At 31.5% G+C, this 16,417-nt stretch overlaps 1 protein-coding gene and 1 non-coding gene across 2 annotated transcripts; both read right to left on the bottom strand.

Moving 5' to 3' along the window:
- Positions 1-2,008: 2,008 nt before the first annotated feature.
- TRNAE-CUC (transfer RNA glutamic acid (anticodon CUC)) lies at positions 2,009-2,081 on the bottom strand. Its single transcript has one exon. It is a non-coding gene; the product is annotated as a tRNA-Glu (tRNA).
- Positions 2,082-2,257: 176 nt separating this feature from the next.
- LOC102625356 (T-complex protein 1 subunit alpha) lies at positions 2,258-7,781 on the bottom strand. The gene is made up of 17 exons (XM_006479064.4): positions 7,551-7,781; positions 7,384-7,448; positions 7,185-7,274; positions 6,992-7,078; positions 6,785-6,844; positions 6,654-6,704; positions 6,427-6,522; positions 6,118-6,183; positions 5,708-5,925; positions 5,097-5,193; positions 4,666-4,752; positions 4,080-4,214; positions 3,576-3,680; positions 3,131-3,259; positions 2,926-3,029; positions 2,731-2,821; positions 2,258-2,631 (listed from the first exon to the last, which is right to left on the bottom strand). Exons 1-17 carry the CDS (start codon positions 7,621-7,623, stop codon positions 2,548-2,550), a joined length of 1,638 nt encoding a protein of 545 aa, XP_006479127.2. The 5' UTR covers positions 7,624-7,781; the 3' UTR covers positions 2,258-2,547.
- Positions 7,782-16,417: the final 8,636 nt, after the last annotated feature.

The raw sequence follows: 16,417 nt of genomic DNA, 5'->3' as shown, positions 1-16,417 counted from the left end.
AACTCTCATTGTGAAAGAAATACTGCCTTCACTCAATTTCTAAGGAATAAAATTTAAATTAAACCCCTACAATACGTCTACGGGGACTCGAACCACTTCCCTGAGTGGCTCTAGCCACTTGGGCTAAGACCAAGTGATTTAACTTATGCATTAAGTTAGGTGAATTACTATTTTCCTCTGATAATGTGGATTTGAGTTATCCATATTGATGGGTCTATTCCATCAATTATAACTTTTGTTTTTTTTTTTTAATTTGTTACTACAAATTTTATAATCAATCTACTAACTATGATTTAAAAATTTACTATCATTAGAAATATGGTGTACTGTTCTTATGAGGGATTTATCTATGTCCATTATTATTCAAGAAAATTTATTTCCCAAACTCATATTTTAAGAGGAAATTTTGTATTAAGCTCACCAACAAAGGGACTTAAAATAATGTCATTAACATTGTTGAAGGCACCCACCTACTACTATAGCCTGAGTGGCAACTATTATAAATTTCTAAGTGCAACATTAAATTTTGTCACTGATGGACTGGAGTTCAGTAGGCCTCTCAACATAATTTCTTATTAAAAATTTAGCTTTATTTTGAGAGGTCCCCGAAAATTTCGGGAAATTTACTAAAATAATCACAAAATTTTAGTGTTTTTCAAATTTGACTCCCCTAATTTTTTTCTATTATAATTAGTCCAAAATTGGTCCAAAATACTCCTATCAAACCATCAGCCGAAATTGTTCTTCTCACTGAATTCTCTCTCAATGCAATGTAATCCACCCGTCATTGGTGGCTTCCTGTCAAATCTCTCACCAAAATCGTTCTCGTCACCCAAGTCCCTCTCAGCAAATCACTGAAATTAGAGTCAATGGTGGCAAAAATCACTAACATCAATTATGCAGTGAGAAGAACCAAGATTAGCTATTTTCTTTATGCTCTATTTCATTAGTTAAGAATGAAATTTGAGAGTAATGTTGGTAGTTGTTTGAGCATAATGTAGTGGTGGTGGTTGTTTGAGACTTGAGAGTGTGCAATGGGCTGGCCATTGCAAGACTTTTGGGTGCCATAAGTGCTGGCCATCGCACGGATATTCTGTCATACAATTGTGTTTTTATGCGATGGCTAGCACCTCGCACAAAAACAGATTTCTTGTATTTTTTTTTTCATAATTTTTATTTATTTATTTATTATTATTATTATTATTTTATAAATTTTAATAACAAAAAAATTTTGGATTTTGTTATAGATACATTGCAAAAAATAAATTGGCAAAGTGTAATTGACTGGCACTGAGGAACGATCTATGCATGATGAAGTTAGACTTTGATGATCATTTCCTGGGCTATATTGCAGAGACATCAAAATTTAAAAATGTCCTCAAAACTATCTGGACTAAGTTAACGCGAAAACAATTATTATTATTTAAGAATGATATTTTCAAGCATTTTATCAATTTGAAGAGTTATGCATTCAGTGGTGTTATAATCCACAACTTATTGTTTAAGCAAGTGGCACATGAAGAAATCAATGAAGATTAGCTTTGTTTTCATATTGAAGAGCATTTGATATGTTTATTGATTAGAGAATGGTGCCTAGTTACGAAATTTTTCAGTGATTGAGATGTCATACGCTCATACCAAAAAATTTAAATACACATCATAAGTTGTTTGATAAGTACTTCGATAATAGGTTTAAAAACTTGAAAATCTAATTGACACATGATGAGCTAATCTGTCTAAGTTTAGACATAAATTTGACATATTGTTTTACGGAATTAATTTAATTAAGGTTGGTCCAGAAATTACCTTAAAAAAATGGCTACATTTGACTTTTTTTTATGAGTGAACCAAATGTAATAAAAAACCAGACATATACTCGCATTATGTTAGTAATTGATGGATTAAAATAGTAATAAAACTAGACGAATATGTCTTACAAGTAGCAGAATTTCTGACAAACCCGATTCGAGCTTTAAAACTTCAAATAATAGAAAAAGAGAAAAAAAAATTCCGTTGCCGGGAATCGAACCCGGGTCTTTCGGGTGAGAGCCGAATATCCTAACCGACTAGACTACAACGGATAGTTGGTAAACGTGCGTTCTTGAAAAATTTTATTTGTCCAGAAAAAATTCACAGATGTACAATTCAGTTCAATATCATTGTAATGTAAAAAGGCTATTAAAATGCCCAATTAAACCGAATAAAAAACGCAACCAAACAACCTTTACACCAAAGGGAAAATAATAAAAAGCATCAGTTATCGCAACGACCAGCCTCTTGATAAGGTCTTAAATTTTTGGGGGCAAGCTTGAGACTTTGCTTCCTACATCAAGCTCTCGGGAGAGAGTTTTGCATATGGATAAATTTTTTGAATCGTAAGTGCCAAAATTCTATCACACAGGAAAATTACAAGGGCCACAATCAGTGAACAAAATTAGTTCTGGTAGGACTGAATCGGCACAATGTAAACTATAAGCCCTTTACAATTCATCCAAAAACAGCCCGAAATCCAAAAATAGTGCAATTTTAAATTCAGACAAACTGATCCTACTCTTCATTCTGACTTTCATCTTTCATAAGCTTGATCATATCATCAATACGAAGAATTGTGATTGCTGCTTCCGTTGCAAACTGTTGACCAGATTTTAAGAAACAAAACAAAATCAGGGGAAAATGTGAAGATAAAACTTCACCATAAACTAAAGTATTCACGTGTTTCATGATCATTACCTGAATAATTTTCACTTTGCTCATTGCAGGCTCTATGACTCCAGCTTCCAAGTTGTTACGAATGGTCCCCTTTGCAAGATCCAGTCCCATGCTACATCAATTTGGCAAAGCAAAATCAAATACACAATAGAGAATAGAAACACAATCAGGTATACTATTGGTTGAGGATGAACCATAATCCATAAAGCAGAATACCTAGACAAGTGTTTTTTATCAGCCTTCGTTTGTGCAGCATGGTGGTAGGCCCGTAGTTTTGCAACCAACTCAGTCGCATCCTTAGCAGCATTTACAGCAAGCACCTGCAGCAGCATAGAAGCATTTAAACTATCTCAACATAATAAGACAAGTGGAAATAAGAAATTAAAGTTTGTGCATTGAGCCTCCAAAGCTCATATTAGACCTTTGGTATGATTAATAAAGATTCAGCAAACTCAGCAAGTGCCAACTGCTCTCGGGATCCTAGCGTTGTAGCTAGGTATTCCAAATAGACAGACAAGGCAGACTCAACTGCACCTCCACCTGCCACCACCTGCATTACCAATACAACAATGAACAAAGAAGAGTTAATACAAGAATAACAATAAGTACTCCCTGTATTCAATGCCCAATTTTGGAAGCCAAACAGATTCAAATCATTTCCATATTTGGAGCTCATTTTATGTATATTTCCCACACTTTGAATGGCAAAGGCCCATAAAAACCAATACTCTTATCTATAATAGGTTTCTCATGTCCTAATCAATATCATTCCACCAGATATTCCTATTCCATTATCTAAACTTGGAATAGAAGAATATAATCTGAAAGTAAATAGAAGAATATAATCTGAAAGTGCTGAAGTTTACCGTGTTGGATTCAAGGGTCCTCTTGACAGTACATATAGCATCATGCAGGGCTCTCTCCATCTCATCAAGCATATAGTCATTTGCTCCTCTAAGTATCAAGGAAACCTAGAGAAAAACAAGACAGGGAGGCCCCCAAAAAAAAAAAAAAACATAAGGCTTCACCAATCAAAATAATAAGCATTTATCAATAATTAATCTAATATGCTATATATTAAATTCAAACTTGATAAACTGTCTTCTTATTTTGCATTGGCCAAATAAAAAACACAGAAAATGTTGCTACCCTGCCTTTTAACTCTGTTGGTAAAGCAGTTGGGTGGAGTTGAAGGCTTAGGCTTGATTACCACTCCAGATGAATAGAAACCTCAAAATGATACTAGGAACTTTACCTAAAATGATGTACTGGGAACTTTACCCAAAATGAGTCATATCCGAAAGATATAAAAGGTTTTAAAGTTGAGCAGTCACCAAATTTATAAATGCGAATTAAATTAAACCACATACCGCACTTGTAGTTTTAGTCCCCTTTATCATAATCACATCATCATCGGCAACACGCTCTTCTACCACTTCATCAGCAGATCCAAGAAGTGACGAATCAAATGTTTCCTCCCCTTCCATGTCAGCGAATGTTGAAACCTGACAAATTGACAACCAATTAACAACATGCTCAATAGAATATCAATTCATCTGTGAAGGAAAATGCTAATGTCAACCACACAAATGACATGAAAATAGGATCTCAACTCCAAGTCTGGTAGGTTGGTTCTTCAACATGCAAAATACCCTTAGCACTCATTAGTTAGCAGAGTAAAGTCCTGTAGGTTCCAATACATAAAATGGAAGACCAAATGTCGATTAACTCAAGTTATTTAGTATAACAGAAACAATTTGGCCATTTCTCCAACAAAAACAGGTTAAACTTGAGGGCTCAGGAAGAGCCTATGCAGAAGTCAAAACATAAGAATTGTTCAATCATAAACCTTTAAGCTCATTTCCTCAATGATAGCACAACCATTTAGTGAGGTCAAAAGCAGATTAGAGTAGTTATGGAAGTCAGTGATATGACTGAGCTGGTTTAAAAAAATACCATAGTTGCACCAGTTGCCTTGGCAATGTGTCGCATATCCTCCTTCCGAACACGTCTAACAGCAATAGCCCCAGCCTCCACAAAGTACTGAGAACCAAACAAAAAAAAGCATGTTATACATATGACAAAGCCAGGCTCACACACATGGTACAAGGTAAACTAGAAATAAAAACAAGGCACACAAGTACAGCCGGCTAAGCATGGGATGAGGCCATCCTGAGCACACTGTTGCAGAATCACTAATTTTACATGGTTATCACATTTCCCAAAATATTATTGATTTTGCATAGAAACAGTTCATTTGGAAATATTTTTGGACAAAACACCATAAAGCTAGAGGCATGATATTTGTAAACGCAGAGTATATAACACAGTATTGTCACATGGCTAAGCAGGCACTAAACAAAAGGGGAAAAATATAAACGGCTTGCCTTCAGTGCCATGTCATCGATGCCTTTTGTTGTCAGAATAACATTGGCTCCAGCTTTCAGAAGTTTCTCAATACGTTCCTTCGTCATATCAGCTTCTCTGTGAAAGCAGTGGTATCATCAGAGACTGATTAAGTGATTAACATAAATTAAGTGTCCATTAAAGAAAGGAAAATAGAACAAAACAACTGAAGCTATAACCCAACTGCTGCTTGAAGAGAAGATGCAGTATTCACAAACAAAGGAATCAATAACTAAAGTGACTGAATCATCCAAGCTATTTGCAGTTCAAAGACACAAAGACCTTCAATTTTTCTTCGGTCATAGTCCAGCTATAAGTTCATAGTTGTTTCTTTTTAATCTGATAACACAATTCATAGTCCAGCAATAAGTTCATAGTTGTTTCTTTTTAATCTGATAACACAATCTTCCATTCTATAATTAATAGGTTAAAAAAGGGAGAGATATGACCACACTATCACCATGCATGCTCCCATATCTAAATATACAGGGCAAAACCAATCAAACTGGCTGCAATCAGATATAGAATGTTTTAAAAGAGTGAACAGCATAATAAAATCCATGTTGTAAATTACAACCCACTGTCAGATCACCTTTGACGAATTTTCTCAAGTTCTCTCGGATCGGTGACTAAGACTTGGACACCCAATTGCATTTTTGTCTTCTGGAGATTAAAGTCAAGACAGGCAATCTTTGCAGGGGCAACTCTAAGAGGCATTCCTTGAGCAGCACGAAAAGCGTTAAGAGCATACCCATTTAGAAAGTAGCTATCTCTGGCACTTTTGCCATGAGCTTTCAAAATATTGATCCCCTGGAATGTGCAGAAAGTAACTATTAGTATTGCAACTTTTGCAAACAAAAGCAGCACCAAAAAGATAAATAAATAAATAAGTACTTTACATGTTGGAAAATGAAACTCCAAGAAAAGAAACATAAAACATCTTTCAATCCCATAATAGGATCGACATACGGGTAATATATTGAACAATCATAAAATACCAACCTTGATTGGGTACTTGACTTCACCTCGTTGATTAGTCATCTTTACTGCTTGAACTGCTTCTACAACCTAGAAAGAGAACAAAACATTAATTACAATTGAAATACATGATACATAATACAGATTAACGTTTTTTTTTCCCCTTCTTTCATTTTTGGATATGATAAGATAAAGATAGATGTAGCAGTAATAAAATATTGTCCTGGAGCATCAAAATACGGCTCAGTGACAAGTGGGATTAACTTATAATAAGGCATGAAGGAATATGAATATGTTTCAATGAAAATCTATATTTTTGCGACAAGAGCATACCAAATTAGCAAAGAAGTCGCTGTCACCACCAATCAACTTTGAGGACATGCTTGTCTTGGCACAATTTACCAAAGAATCTTTTCCAAGCTTTTCCACCTGTAAAAAAGAAACCATGAAAGACGCTAACCAATGAAACAAATACCAGAATGCTTAATTATAAAAAAAAATAAAAATAAATCAATGATTTACTGCTTATCAGACATATAGATTGAACACCGGAGACTTACCTTCACTGCCAACTTTTCGTTAACATACTTGCATGCTTCCCTCATTGCAAGCTATCCATATGATCAAAAAATGAGAAAATATGGAGGATAAATCTATAATGAAAAGAACGAGTTAAACAAGAGTAACTCACTCTGTATCCACTGATAATAGATGTTGGGTGAATCTTATTCCGAACCAGATCATTAGCCCTCTGCAAAAAGTATGATAAAATCATAAATTACCGCCAAGTCTGCATACTCCCATATAAAAAATTTCATACTAATCCGTAAGAGTTTAAAGCTGAGAATGAAGACAAAAGTATCAGCATATCATCTAGCAAAACACTAGCTTCAATTACCTTCAGCAACTCCGCAGCGACAATAACCACTGATGTAGTTCCATCTCCAACTTCCCTATCTTGAAGCTCAGCCAACTCCACAAGTACCTGTCACCTCAGAAAAGAAAAATCAAACATAAGGAACTGTGAATAAATAAGAATCATAGCAAACATACAGTATACAATGAGAAAAAAAGTAACTATTATACCCTACCTTGGCAGCCGGATGCTCAACTTCTAACATCTTCAGAATTGTAGCACCGTCATTAGTTATTGTTACATCACCAATATCATCAACAAGCATCTGCAATTAATCCACAAAAAAAAAGCTTTTAATGAAATATACACACTCAATAACTCAACTAAGCTATTCAAATTGCACCTTTTGCAGTATTAACAGAAATGGAAAATACCTTGTCGAGTCCAACAGGACCGAGTGAGGATTTAACAATGTTAGCAACTGCTTGACACGCCATCACTATATACACACATATAAACGAAACAAAACAAGCTTCAGTCAAAACTTGAAAGAAAATGAATGATATGCGAACAAATTTTTAGAGTGAGAGAAGGCGAGTACCGTTTTGAGTGCGAACATCTTGGCCGGCTTGGCGTTCACCTAGAATATCAAGCGTTTGCGATGAAATAGCCATTTCTATAACTCACGATAAGAGCAAAACCCTAGATCTGGTATGTGATAATAGTGAGTTGAGTGAGTTGAGGCTTTTGAGTTTAGTGGGAAGTCGAGAAATTGCAGGCGGCCTCTCCAGTCGAATGTTCAAAGACAAACGGTGGGGTTTCAATTAATTAATTTCTTTTTTCAGGTTAAAAGAACAAAATATAAAAAGGCCAATGGGCTACGAGCCCATTCGCACAACCATGCACTTACGGTTTGAGTGTACTTTAACGGTGGTGCATAGGTTTGAGTCCGAATAATAGATCTCTCAATAAAAATAGATAAGGTGAAATTATTTTTTTATAATACTGGATAGAGTAAATATTTCTTCGATATAATGTGAGGGTCGAAATTTAATAATAAAATAAATATCTCTTTGTTATGTGAGGGTAGAAATTTAAATTATGTCATAATAGATATTCTTTTGCTATAATATGAGGATAGAAAATAGATTTTTAACTGTAAATATTAGTAGAATTTTTTTATAATATATTAATATATAAAAAAAAAAAACAAATATGAAAGGAGAATGCTTTCTTTTTTATTTAATTGTAAAATACTAAAGTTGAAATTAAGGCCCTTGCGTATACTCTTTGGGCTTATGACGTTGGGAATTCTTGGGTCTTTTTAACTCATATATTATTCAACAAGGGTCAAGGATCTAGGTTTTTTTACTTGAAGTTGGAACCCTTTATTTATTTTGAATGGTTTGTAATTTGTACTTAAATATTGAGAATCCTAACATTATCTTTTATTTTTATACAATATACAATGAAAAACAATATTTTAATGCCAAGAAAATAACATAAAGATTAGAATGACCACATGCAGAATTGATATACTACTGTGATACAAAAAGTAACACCATTTTTATCGTTCTGGTTTGTTCCTGCTGTTTAAATATCAAGCTACAAAAAACACGGCTGTTTCTCCTGTTCATGAAGTCCTTTATCATTAGTAGTGGTGCCAAAATCCCCAATTTGATAGTCAACGACCATGTAATAAGAATAGTAAACAAGTATTAAAAGAAAATCATCAAATGTAAACAGTATTATTCTCTGATGATTTACTAAGTTTGAAAATCAACAGTTTAATAATGTTACAAATTTAGAAAAATTCAACAGCTGCAGCAAAGTAAACCAGCATTAATTTTCAAGCACAGAAGATGCAATTTCAAGTTCAAGTCCATTTCCCCAGAACGGAGAGCATTCCAAACCACCCTTGAGTTGAACTTGCATCAAATGGATGCATTTGGACTTGAAATTGTATCTTCTGTGCTTGAAAATGAGTTTGATAATTGGATAGGATGGGTGTGCTAAGTCTTATAATGAGCAACAGCATTTATGCTTAAATTAAATTGTCTAAATAATAAATTCCATTGAGGATATTTTTGTAATAAAAAAATTATAAAAATTTAGGTGCTCATGATAAAGGATGAAACTATTTGAACCCACTAATTTTCTTTATAATCCTTGTATTAAATAAATTTTTATTTTCATAACAATTTTTTTATAAAATTACTTAATAAACCTACAATAAAGAAAGAATATCAATAAGTTTTTACAAGTCCTAGAAATCATAAAAGTTTATTTGGGTTTCATAATTGTCCTTGAAACAACAAATCTAAGATGAAGAAAAAGAAAAGAATGGTAATAAAAAGAAAGAAATAGAGTTTGATTTACTTAAAAAAGAAATAATCAATGGCCAAAAAAATAAAACTGAAATTTCAAGATTTATAATGTGATAATAGAGAGATAAAATATAAATCTTAAAGTAAAGAGAGAAAATGAGTGAAGGGTAACTTTAAGATTTTGAAAATTCTAATATATATATGTTTATACATACATACATACATACATACATACATACATACATATATATATATATATATATATATTTATTTATTTATTTAGGTGGATATAGAGAGAAATTTAGTGAGTTCAAATATTCTCACCTCATGATAAATTTTAGAGTGAAGATAACCACACAATTTTTTTTACAAGATAAACAAAAGGTTACCATTGGTCTACTTTTTACATAAATTACAAAATACTAATAAAAAATTGGAGCGCCAACATAACAAATAATTTAAAATTGGGCAGAATTAATCTTTTTTTTTAATTTATTTTTCAATTAACAGTGTAAACTAGACTTGTTCTTACCTTGTTTTTATCTGTATTAATTTTTCGAGTGATAATAGAATTATAAATTCTTGTACAAATTAATGTAATATAAATTTATTGACTGGATAAAAATACAAAAAGAAATTATATGCCAAGGCTATTTTATCTATAAAAAAATTGAATTATACCACATAAATTTGTATAATAATTTATAAGTCTATCATTTCTCTAAATTTTTTTGTCTAGTTTAATATTGTTATTATATGACATGGCCTGCTTATTTTATCTAGATTTTAATTAAAGGATATTAGGGATGGTAATCTGGGTCAGTATTCATTTATTCGATTCAATTCAAAACGAATAAAATGGGTTTGGGTTTCAAAAGTTTGATTCGATTAATAAATAGTTAAATTCAATTCGATTTGCTAATTAAACCAATTGAATCATGTTTGAGGATTTTGATTCATTTATTTGTAGGGGTGAGCAAAACCAATGGACTCAACCCAACCCAATTAAATTTTGACGGGTTGATTGGGATTTTATGGGTTAGTTTGGTCAATTTTTTTAATCCAATTTTATAATTGGGTTGGGTTAATTATGATGAACTCATCAAACCCTATCCAACCCATATAAATAATAATAATAATAATAGAAGAAGAAGAAGAAGATTTTTAATTCCAAAACCCTAAAGACCCAATGGCTAATCTATTTTTTAAAGACCCAAATGGCTAATCTATTTTTTATCCTTTTTTTATTATTTGTATAAAAGAGACTATTTCATTATTGTATTTACTACTCTAAACTTGCTCTCTCAATTCTCAAATCTCTATTCTCAGACAAGTAAGTATTTTCTCTTATATATTTATTCTAGATACTTTTTTATTTTATGAAAATGTATGTTTCGATTATAGAATATTAGAAGTTGGAACTCACAACCATAAGAAGATAAGTCATGAAAACATTATCAAAATGATTCTTTATTTAAATATAGATTGTTTTACTGTTATCAATATTTATTCATTCATTGTTATTGTTTTTGATAGATGGATCACAATTCAACTTTGCAAGTGAATGATGCTAATGTTCCTGTAACTGAAAATCCTAATGCCGAGCGTAAAAAGCGAAAACTTACGAGATCACCATCAAATGTGTGGGAACATTTTACCAAGTATGACGGAGGTAATAAATGTAAGCGTAACTATTGTGAAAAAGATTATTCTTGTGAATTAGGTTTTGGGACTACAAATATGTTGAATCATTTGAAATTTAGATGTCCAAAATATAATAATATTGTGGCAGGAGAGGATAAAAAGCAAAAGGTTTTGGTGAATGCAAAAATTACCTATATATGTGCTCCTGGTAGTCTAGTATCCGTGGGATTTAGTAAGGAAGAATGTAGAAATGTATGAGCTAGGATGGTAATTCTTGATGAGATGTCTTTTAGCTCTGTTGAGAAGGAAGGGTTTGGATATTTTTGTAGGGTTGCTTGTTCGAAATTTACTCCTCCTTTCAGAAGAACAATTGCCATGGATATTTATCAGCTTTACTTAGATGATAAATTAAATTTGAAAATGTTAATTATTGAAAATGCCCAAAGAATTTGTATAACCACTGATTGTTGGACTTCTATTCAAAATATCAATTATATGGCAATCATGACCAATTTTATTGATTATGAATGGAAGTTACACAAGGGAATATTGAGTTTTTCTACAATGCCCAACCATAAAGGAGAGACAATAGGGAAGTTGATTGAGAGTTGTTTACTAGAGTGAGGTATTGAGAGAATCTTTACAATCACGGTTTATAATGCAACTTCAAATGATGTGACTATAAATTATGTTAAAAAGAAACTAAAAAATTGGAATAATGATTACCTAGTGTTAGATGAGAAATTTATACACATAAGATGTTGTGCTCATATTGTTAACTTAATTATAGCTAATGGGATGAAAGACATGCATGATTCAATTGCTGGCATTCACAAAGTCATGTGATATGTAAGATCTTCAGCCTCATGGTTACAAAAATTTAAGAAATGTTGTGAGCATGAAAAAGTTGAAAGTAAAAGTATAGTGACATTAGATGTGCCTACAAGGTGGAGCTCTACTTACCTGATGTTAACAAGTGCTTTAAAATTTCAAAAAACTTTTGATAGGTTGGTAGACGATGATGAACATTATATGGTATATTTTTCAGAAGATGACAATGGAAAAAAAGAAGGATCCGCCAAAGGATATGGACTGGGCTAATGTTAAAGTATTTGTGAAATTTTGGAGTCTTTTTATAATGTTATTTTAAAATTTAGTGCTTTTTTATATGTTACTTCTCACATGTACTTTCATGACTTATATTTAATTCAATATGAGTTGACATCTTTTGCTGAAAGTGAAGACTTTTTATTAGGTAGTATGGTTGCTAATATGAAAAAAGAAGTATAAGTATTCGGGCACAATTGAAAACGTTTACACATTGTTGCTTTTTGTAATTATTCTTGATCCAAGGTATAAATTAGATTATGTTACATTTTTTATTGGTGAAATGTATGGGGAAACAAAAGTAGAAGAGGTGGCAAAATGAATCAAAGGGCTTATGTCACGCCTTTATAAATTCTACCTTAGAGATAGTCACAGAATTGCCAATAACCAAGTTTCTAATGATGCACCTTTGGTTAAATGTGGTTGATGTGGAAAAGGAAAATGGTGATAAGGATTTTCGCACTACAATGCTATTGAAGTTGAAGAAAATGAAAGAGAAGGTACATGCTTTAATAAAAAAAAAAAAAAAGGTAGATAGGCATTTGTTGGAGCCCAATGAAGATCCATGTGATACTAAATTTGATATTTTAGAATGGTGGAAAATTAATTCCTTGAAATATCAAATTTTATCACATATTACAAGAGATGTGTTTGCAATTCCAGTATCAACAGTAGCTTTTAAGTCTGCATTTGGTGCTAGAGGGTGTATTCTTTATCTATTTCGAAGTTCATTATATCAAAAAACAATAAAAACTTTAATATGCTCACAAAATTGGTTACGATGTTCACCAGTTGCATTAGATAGTGAGCCATCAATGGAGGAGAAATAATTTTATGAATCACTTGAAATAAGTAATATATTTTTTATGTGTGTGTGTGTATTGTATATTTCTTGTCTTGTTTATTTATTGTTTCTTAAACTAATTTTTCACTGATATATATTTGTTTTAGAGTTGGTAATTATTCCAGCTGAGCCTGTGGCTATTGATTGATGTAGTAGCATATAATTGCTGGTAAATTTATTATCTTATAAATTTAATTTTGAAAGTAAGTTAGTTTCTATTTCTCTTTATTTTTTAGTAAATAATTAACAAGTTAACAGTACATAATTATAAATCAATTTCATTTTATTACAAAATGTGATACTAGCTAATTATCTAAAATGTCTAAATTTGGAATTCAAAAAAGAGATGTGGGAAGCTGAGAATAAAGTATAAAAGCTCATAATTGAAATTTTCTTAATTTTAATGTAGTTGGTTTTTCAGTTTTTTTTTTGGGTCAAATACTAGATTGTGAATATAATTTTCATGTTATAATATATTTATATTTGATTTCAATAAGTTTTATTTATAGTTTCATATATTTTCTTTATTTAATTTTTAATTTTGATTTGACCTTCAAATCATCGACCCAATCAATCCAACCCAACCCGATTATCTAAGGGTTGTGTTGAATTGGCTTGAACATGTTTATTTAATTGGATCAGATTGATTTTATTTCAACCCATTTAATAATGGGTTGGGTTGGGTCTTAATAAACTCTATCCAACCCAACCCATACCCACCCATATTTATTTGTTTAGGATTTATTTAATAAATAAGCTATAAACGAATCGAATGCAATCTACTCATATAAAATTCGTTTATTATTTATTTAATTAAATTACTTATTAATCTTTAATATATATGAAAAAATTTAAAGTTTGAAGGTTAATCTAGTAATTATAAATGATAATAAATTTGTATTTCGGAGGAGGATTAATGACACCTGGATGATATATTTTTGGACAAATATCAAAAAGGGCAAATAGGTGACAAATCTTTAACTTTTCCATTAACTTTAACAAAATTGATTGGCTTTTGGTGAAATAACGTTTCTACCCCATGTGATTTTTTTTTAAATATTAGTGTTAATGTCACCTAAGTGACACACGTTTCAATATTTATCATTCAAGTGACAAATTATTTGAAAATACTCCTATAGGTAACAAACCATTAACTTTCATTGTTAACTCTAATGAAAGTAATCGGTTAATTAGAAAATGATATTTTTATTGCTAGTCATTGATTTTTAATTTTCTTTTATAAAAATATAAATTAAATCTAAATATAAACTTGTTTGGGGGTTAAATTAAGCTAATGTTTAAAGAAAAATTCACCAAACTAATTCTTTAACATAAAAGAAGAAGCAAATCTCTCACCAATCATGAAGCATGACATAAATCCAATATTTGTTTTTATCTCATTAGCATTAATTTTGCAAATATTAGACTCAAATATTCAAGAATCCAATATGATGGCTTAGTGAACATTTGTTCTTTTAAAATCATGTTCATAGTAACCAATCTATCTACCCAGTCCAATAGCAACAAAGGTATCCAGTATATATTTTTTTAGCAAAATTCTATCAATATCCTTTTGTCATATTCTCTATCAATTACAATATTTTTGTATCGTTAGATTTAACGACAGAACTTAACAGTTTGTTATGTGTAAGAGTGTTTTTCCAAACAATAGTCACTTGTATGATAGATGTCAAAACATGTGTCGTTAAAATGACATTAACCATTTGCTCTTTATTATTTGTATCAATTATTATTATTTTACCCTTACCTCATTATAATTAACGGTAAAAGTTAACGATTTGTCATCTATCTGCCTATTTTTAAAATTTCTATTAACTTTTCTATATTTGTGAAAAAATGTATCATCCAAATGAGATTAACCCTCTGTAGGATGTTAAATTTGTGGTCTTTTCATATTTTATTTTGGTTAACTTTTGTTTATTAATTATATTTGTAAATAAATTCATATTTAATTCAATTCGTTATGGATTTGTTATAGGATAAATAAATAGTAAATGAATGCAAATTCCATTTGATTCATTTATTAATTTTACTAAACGAATTAAACAAATCGAATTGAATATTCGATTAATAAACAAATTGAATCTAAATCAGCAGAGTGTTGACCCATTCGTTTGTGATTCAATTCAAATTCGATTCGTTTATTTGTTTTGTCGTCCCTACAATAAGCAGTCAATTGAGCTATGTCTGAGGATGTGCTTTCGAGTGGTTATCACGAACAAAGTTAGATAAATCAATACTATTATATCCAAACGCAAGGGGAATACATTAGATGTGGATTTAATGTTGATGTGATTCTTGTGTTGACTAGAGAAAATAAAAGAATCTGAAACATTTGAAGTCTTGTTGACATTGCTGTATAAATCCATTTAGTAATTATACTTCCATGGGAAGTACTCAAAGGGTAACGATACTGCATTTTGAATTCGTTTTTGCCTAATCCTCTATATGATTCTGAGACTTTATTCAAGCCCCCGCTAAGGTAATTATTATAACTTATTTTACTAAATGGAGTGTGATTACACAAATTAATTAGATGGATGAGAAAAAAAGTTTTAATTTAAGTGACTATGAAATATTCTGATTCTCAAATAATCAAACTTTATACTGATTCTTAAAAGCCAGCTAGAGTAGCTTTCTAAAATCTTGTATTTAAGAATATGATTTTGTTAGTTACAATGCCAGAGATCGCCCTATGCCAAAAAAAAAAGAAAAAATTGTATTTCCAAAAATACCCTTTATTGGAAAATAAAAGAAGTGATGAGTAATTAAAACTTCAAATTAAATGATGAAACACTAAACTCACAATTGAAGGCCCATTGGTCACTGAGAGCCGTTTGGTTCCGCTTGGATGAGCCAAAGCCCAGCTCTCTAAGAACGCCGAAGCTCATTTGGACTCGATTCAGTTGTCCAAATTCCTGATATAGGGTTTTTAGCATGAGGTTTCCAGTGACGTACTAAAGGAGCCACCACCTCACCGTGAAGTGAAGGTCGCATGTTAAAGGCTTTGGTGGCTTACAGCCGTCATGATTATTTCAAAAGATCAGATGGTCCACACTGGGTCGTCGGACCACAACGTATGTTCAATTCTTCAAAATCCATCATCATAAGTGGGACCAAATTGAGTTGGTGGTGATAGTCTGATCTGATCTGATCGTATCTGTAAAGGCTAAAAGCCTAAAGCATATTCCTCTGGAGTCTGACCCGGAACCGCCGGACTGCATTTCCCTCCATAACCAAATTGTCAGAGCAACAGTGAATTCAATTTTTATTTTTATTTTCATTTTTTTTAACTTTGAAGTTTCATTTGGGTTTGAGAATTTTACACCCTTCTTTGCGCTCCCCCCCTTTTTGGGAACAGATTAAAAAAGTATCTTATGATGAATTATCAATTCACATTTTATCGCATAGCTCACGTTTAAAATAAATACAAGATTAAGATAACCATAACAATTATAATTTGTCATCACTCGTTTTGTGTTAAAAACTTTGCATTTTACATATATTTTAGAATATTTAACTAGA

Source organism: Citrus sinensis, chromosome 3 (assembly GCF_022201045.2).
Source record: "Citrus sinensis cultivar Valencia sweet orange chromosome 3, DVS_A1.0, whole genome shotgun sequence".
Lineage (NCBI taxonomy): Eukaryota > Viridiplantae > Streptophyta > Magnoliopsida > Sapindales > Rutaceae > Citrus > Citrus sinensis.
This window is presented reverse-complemented; position numbering and strand designations above follow the sequence as displayed.

Coding starts and splice junctions, on each gene's coding strand:
- LOC102625356 (XM_006479064.4), bottom strand. CDS start 7,623: ATGGCTATTTCATCGCAAACGCTTGATATTCTAGGTGAACGCCAAGCC. Junction 7,449..7,550: donor AGATGTTCGCACTCAAAACG/GTACTCGCCTTC, acceptor GTGTGTATATAG/TGATGGCGTGTCAAGCAGTT. Junction 4,215..4,665: donor AGGCAACTGGTGCAACTATG/GTATTTTTTTAA, acceptor TCAATTTGTCAG/GTTTCAACATTCGCTGACAT.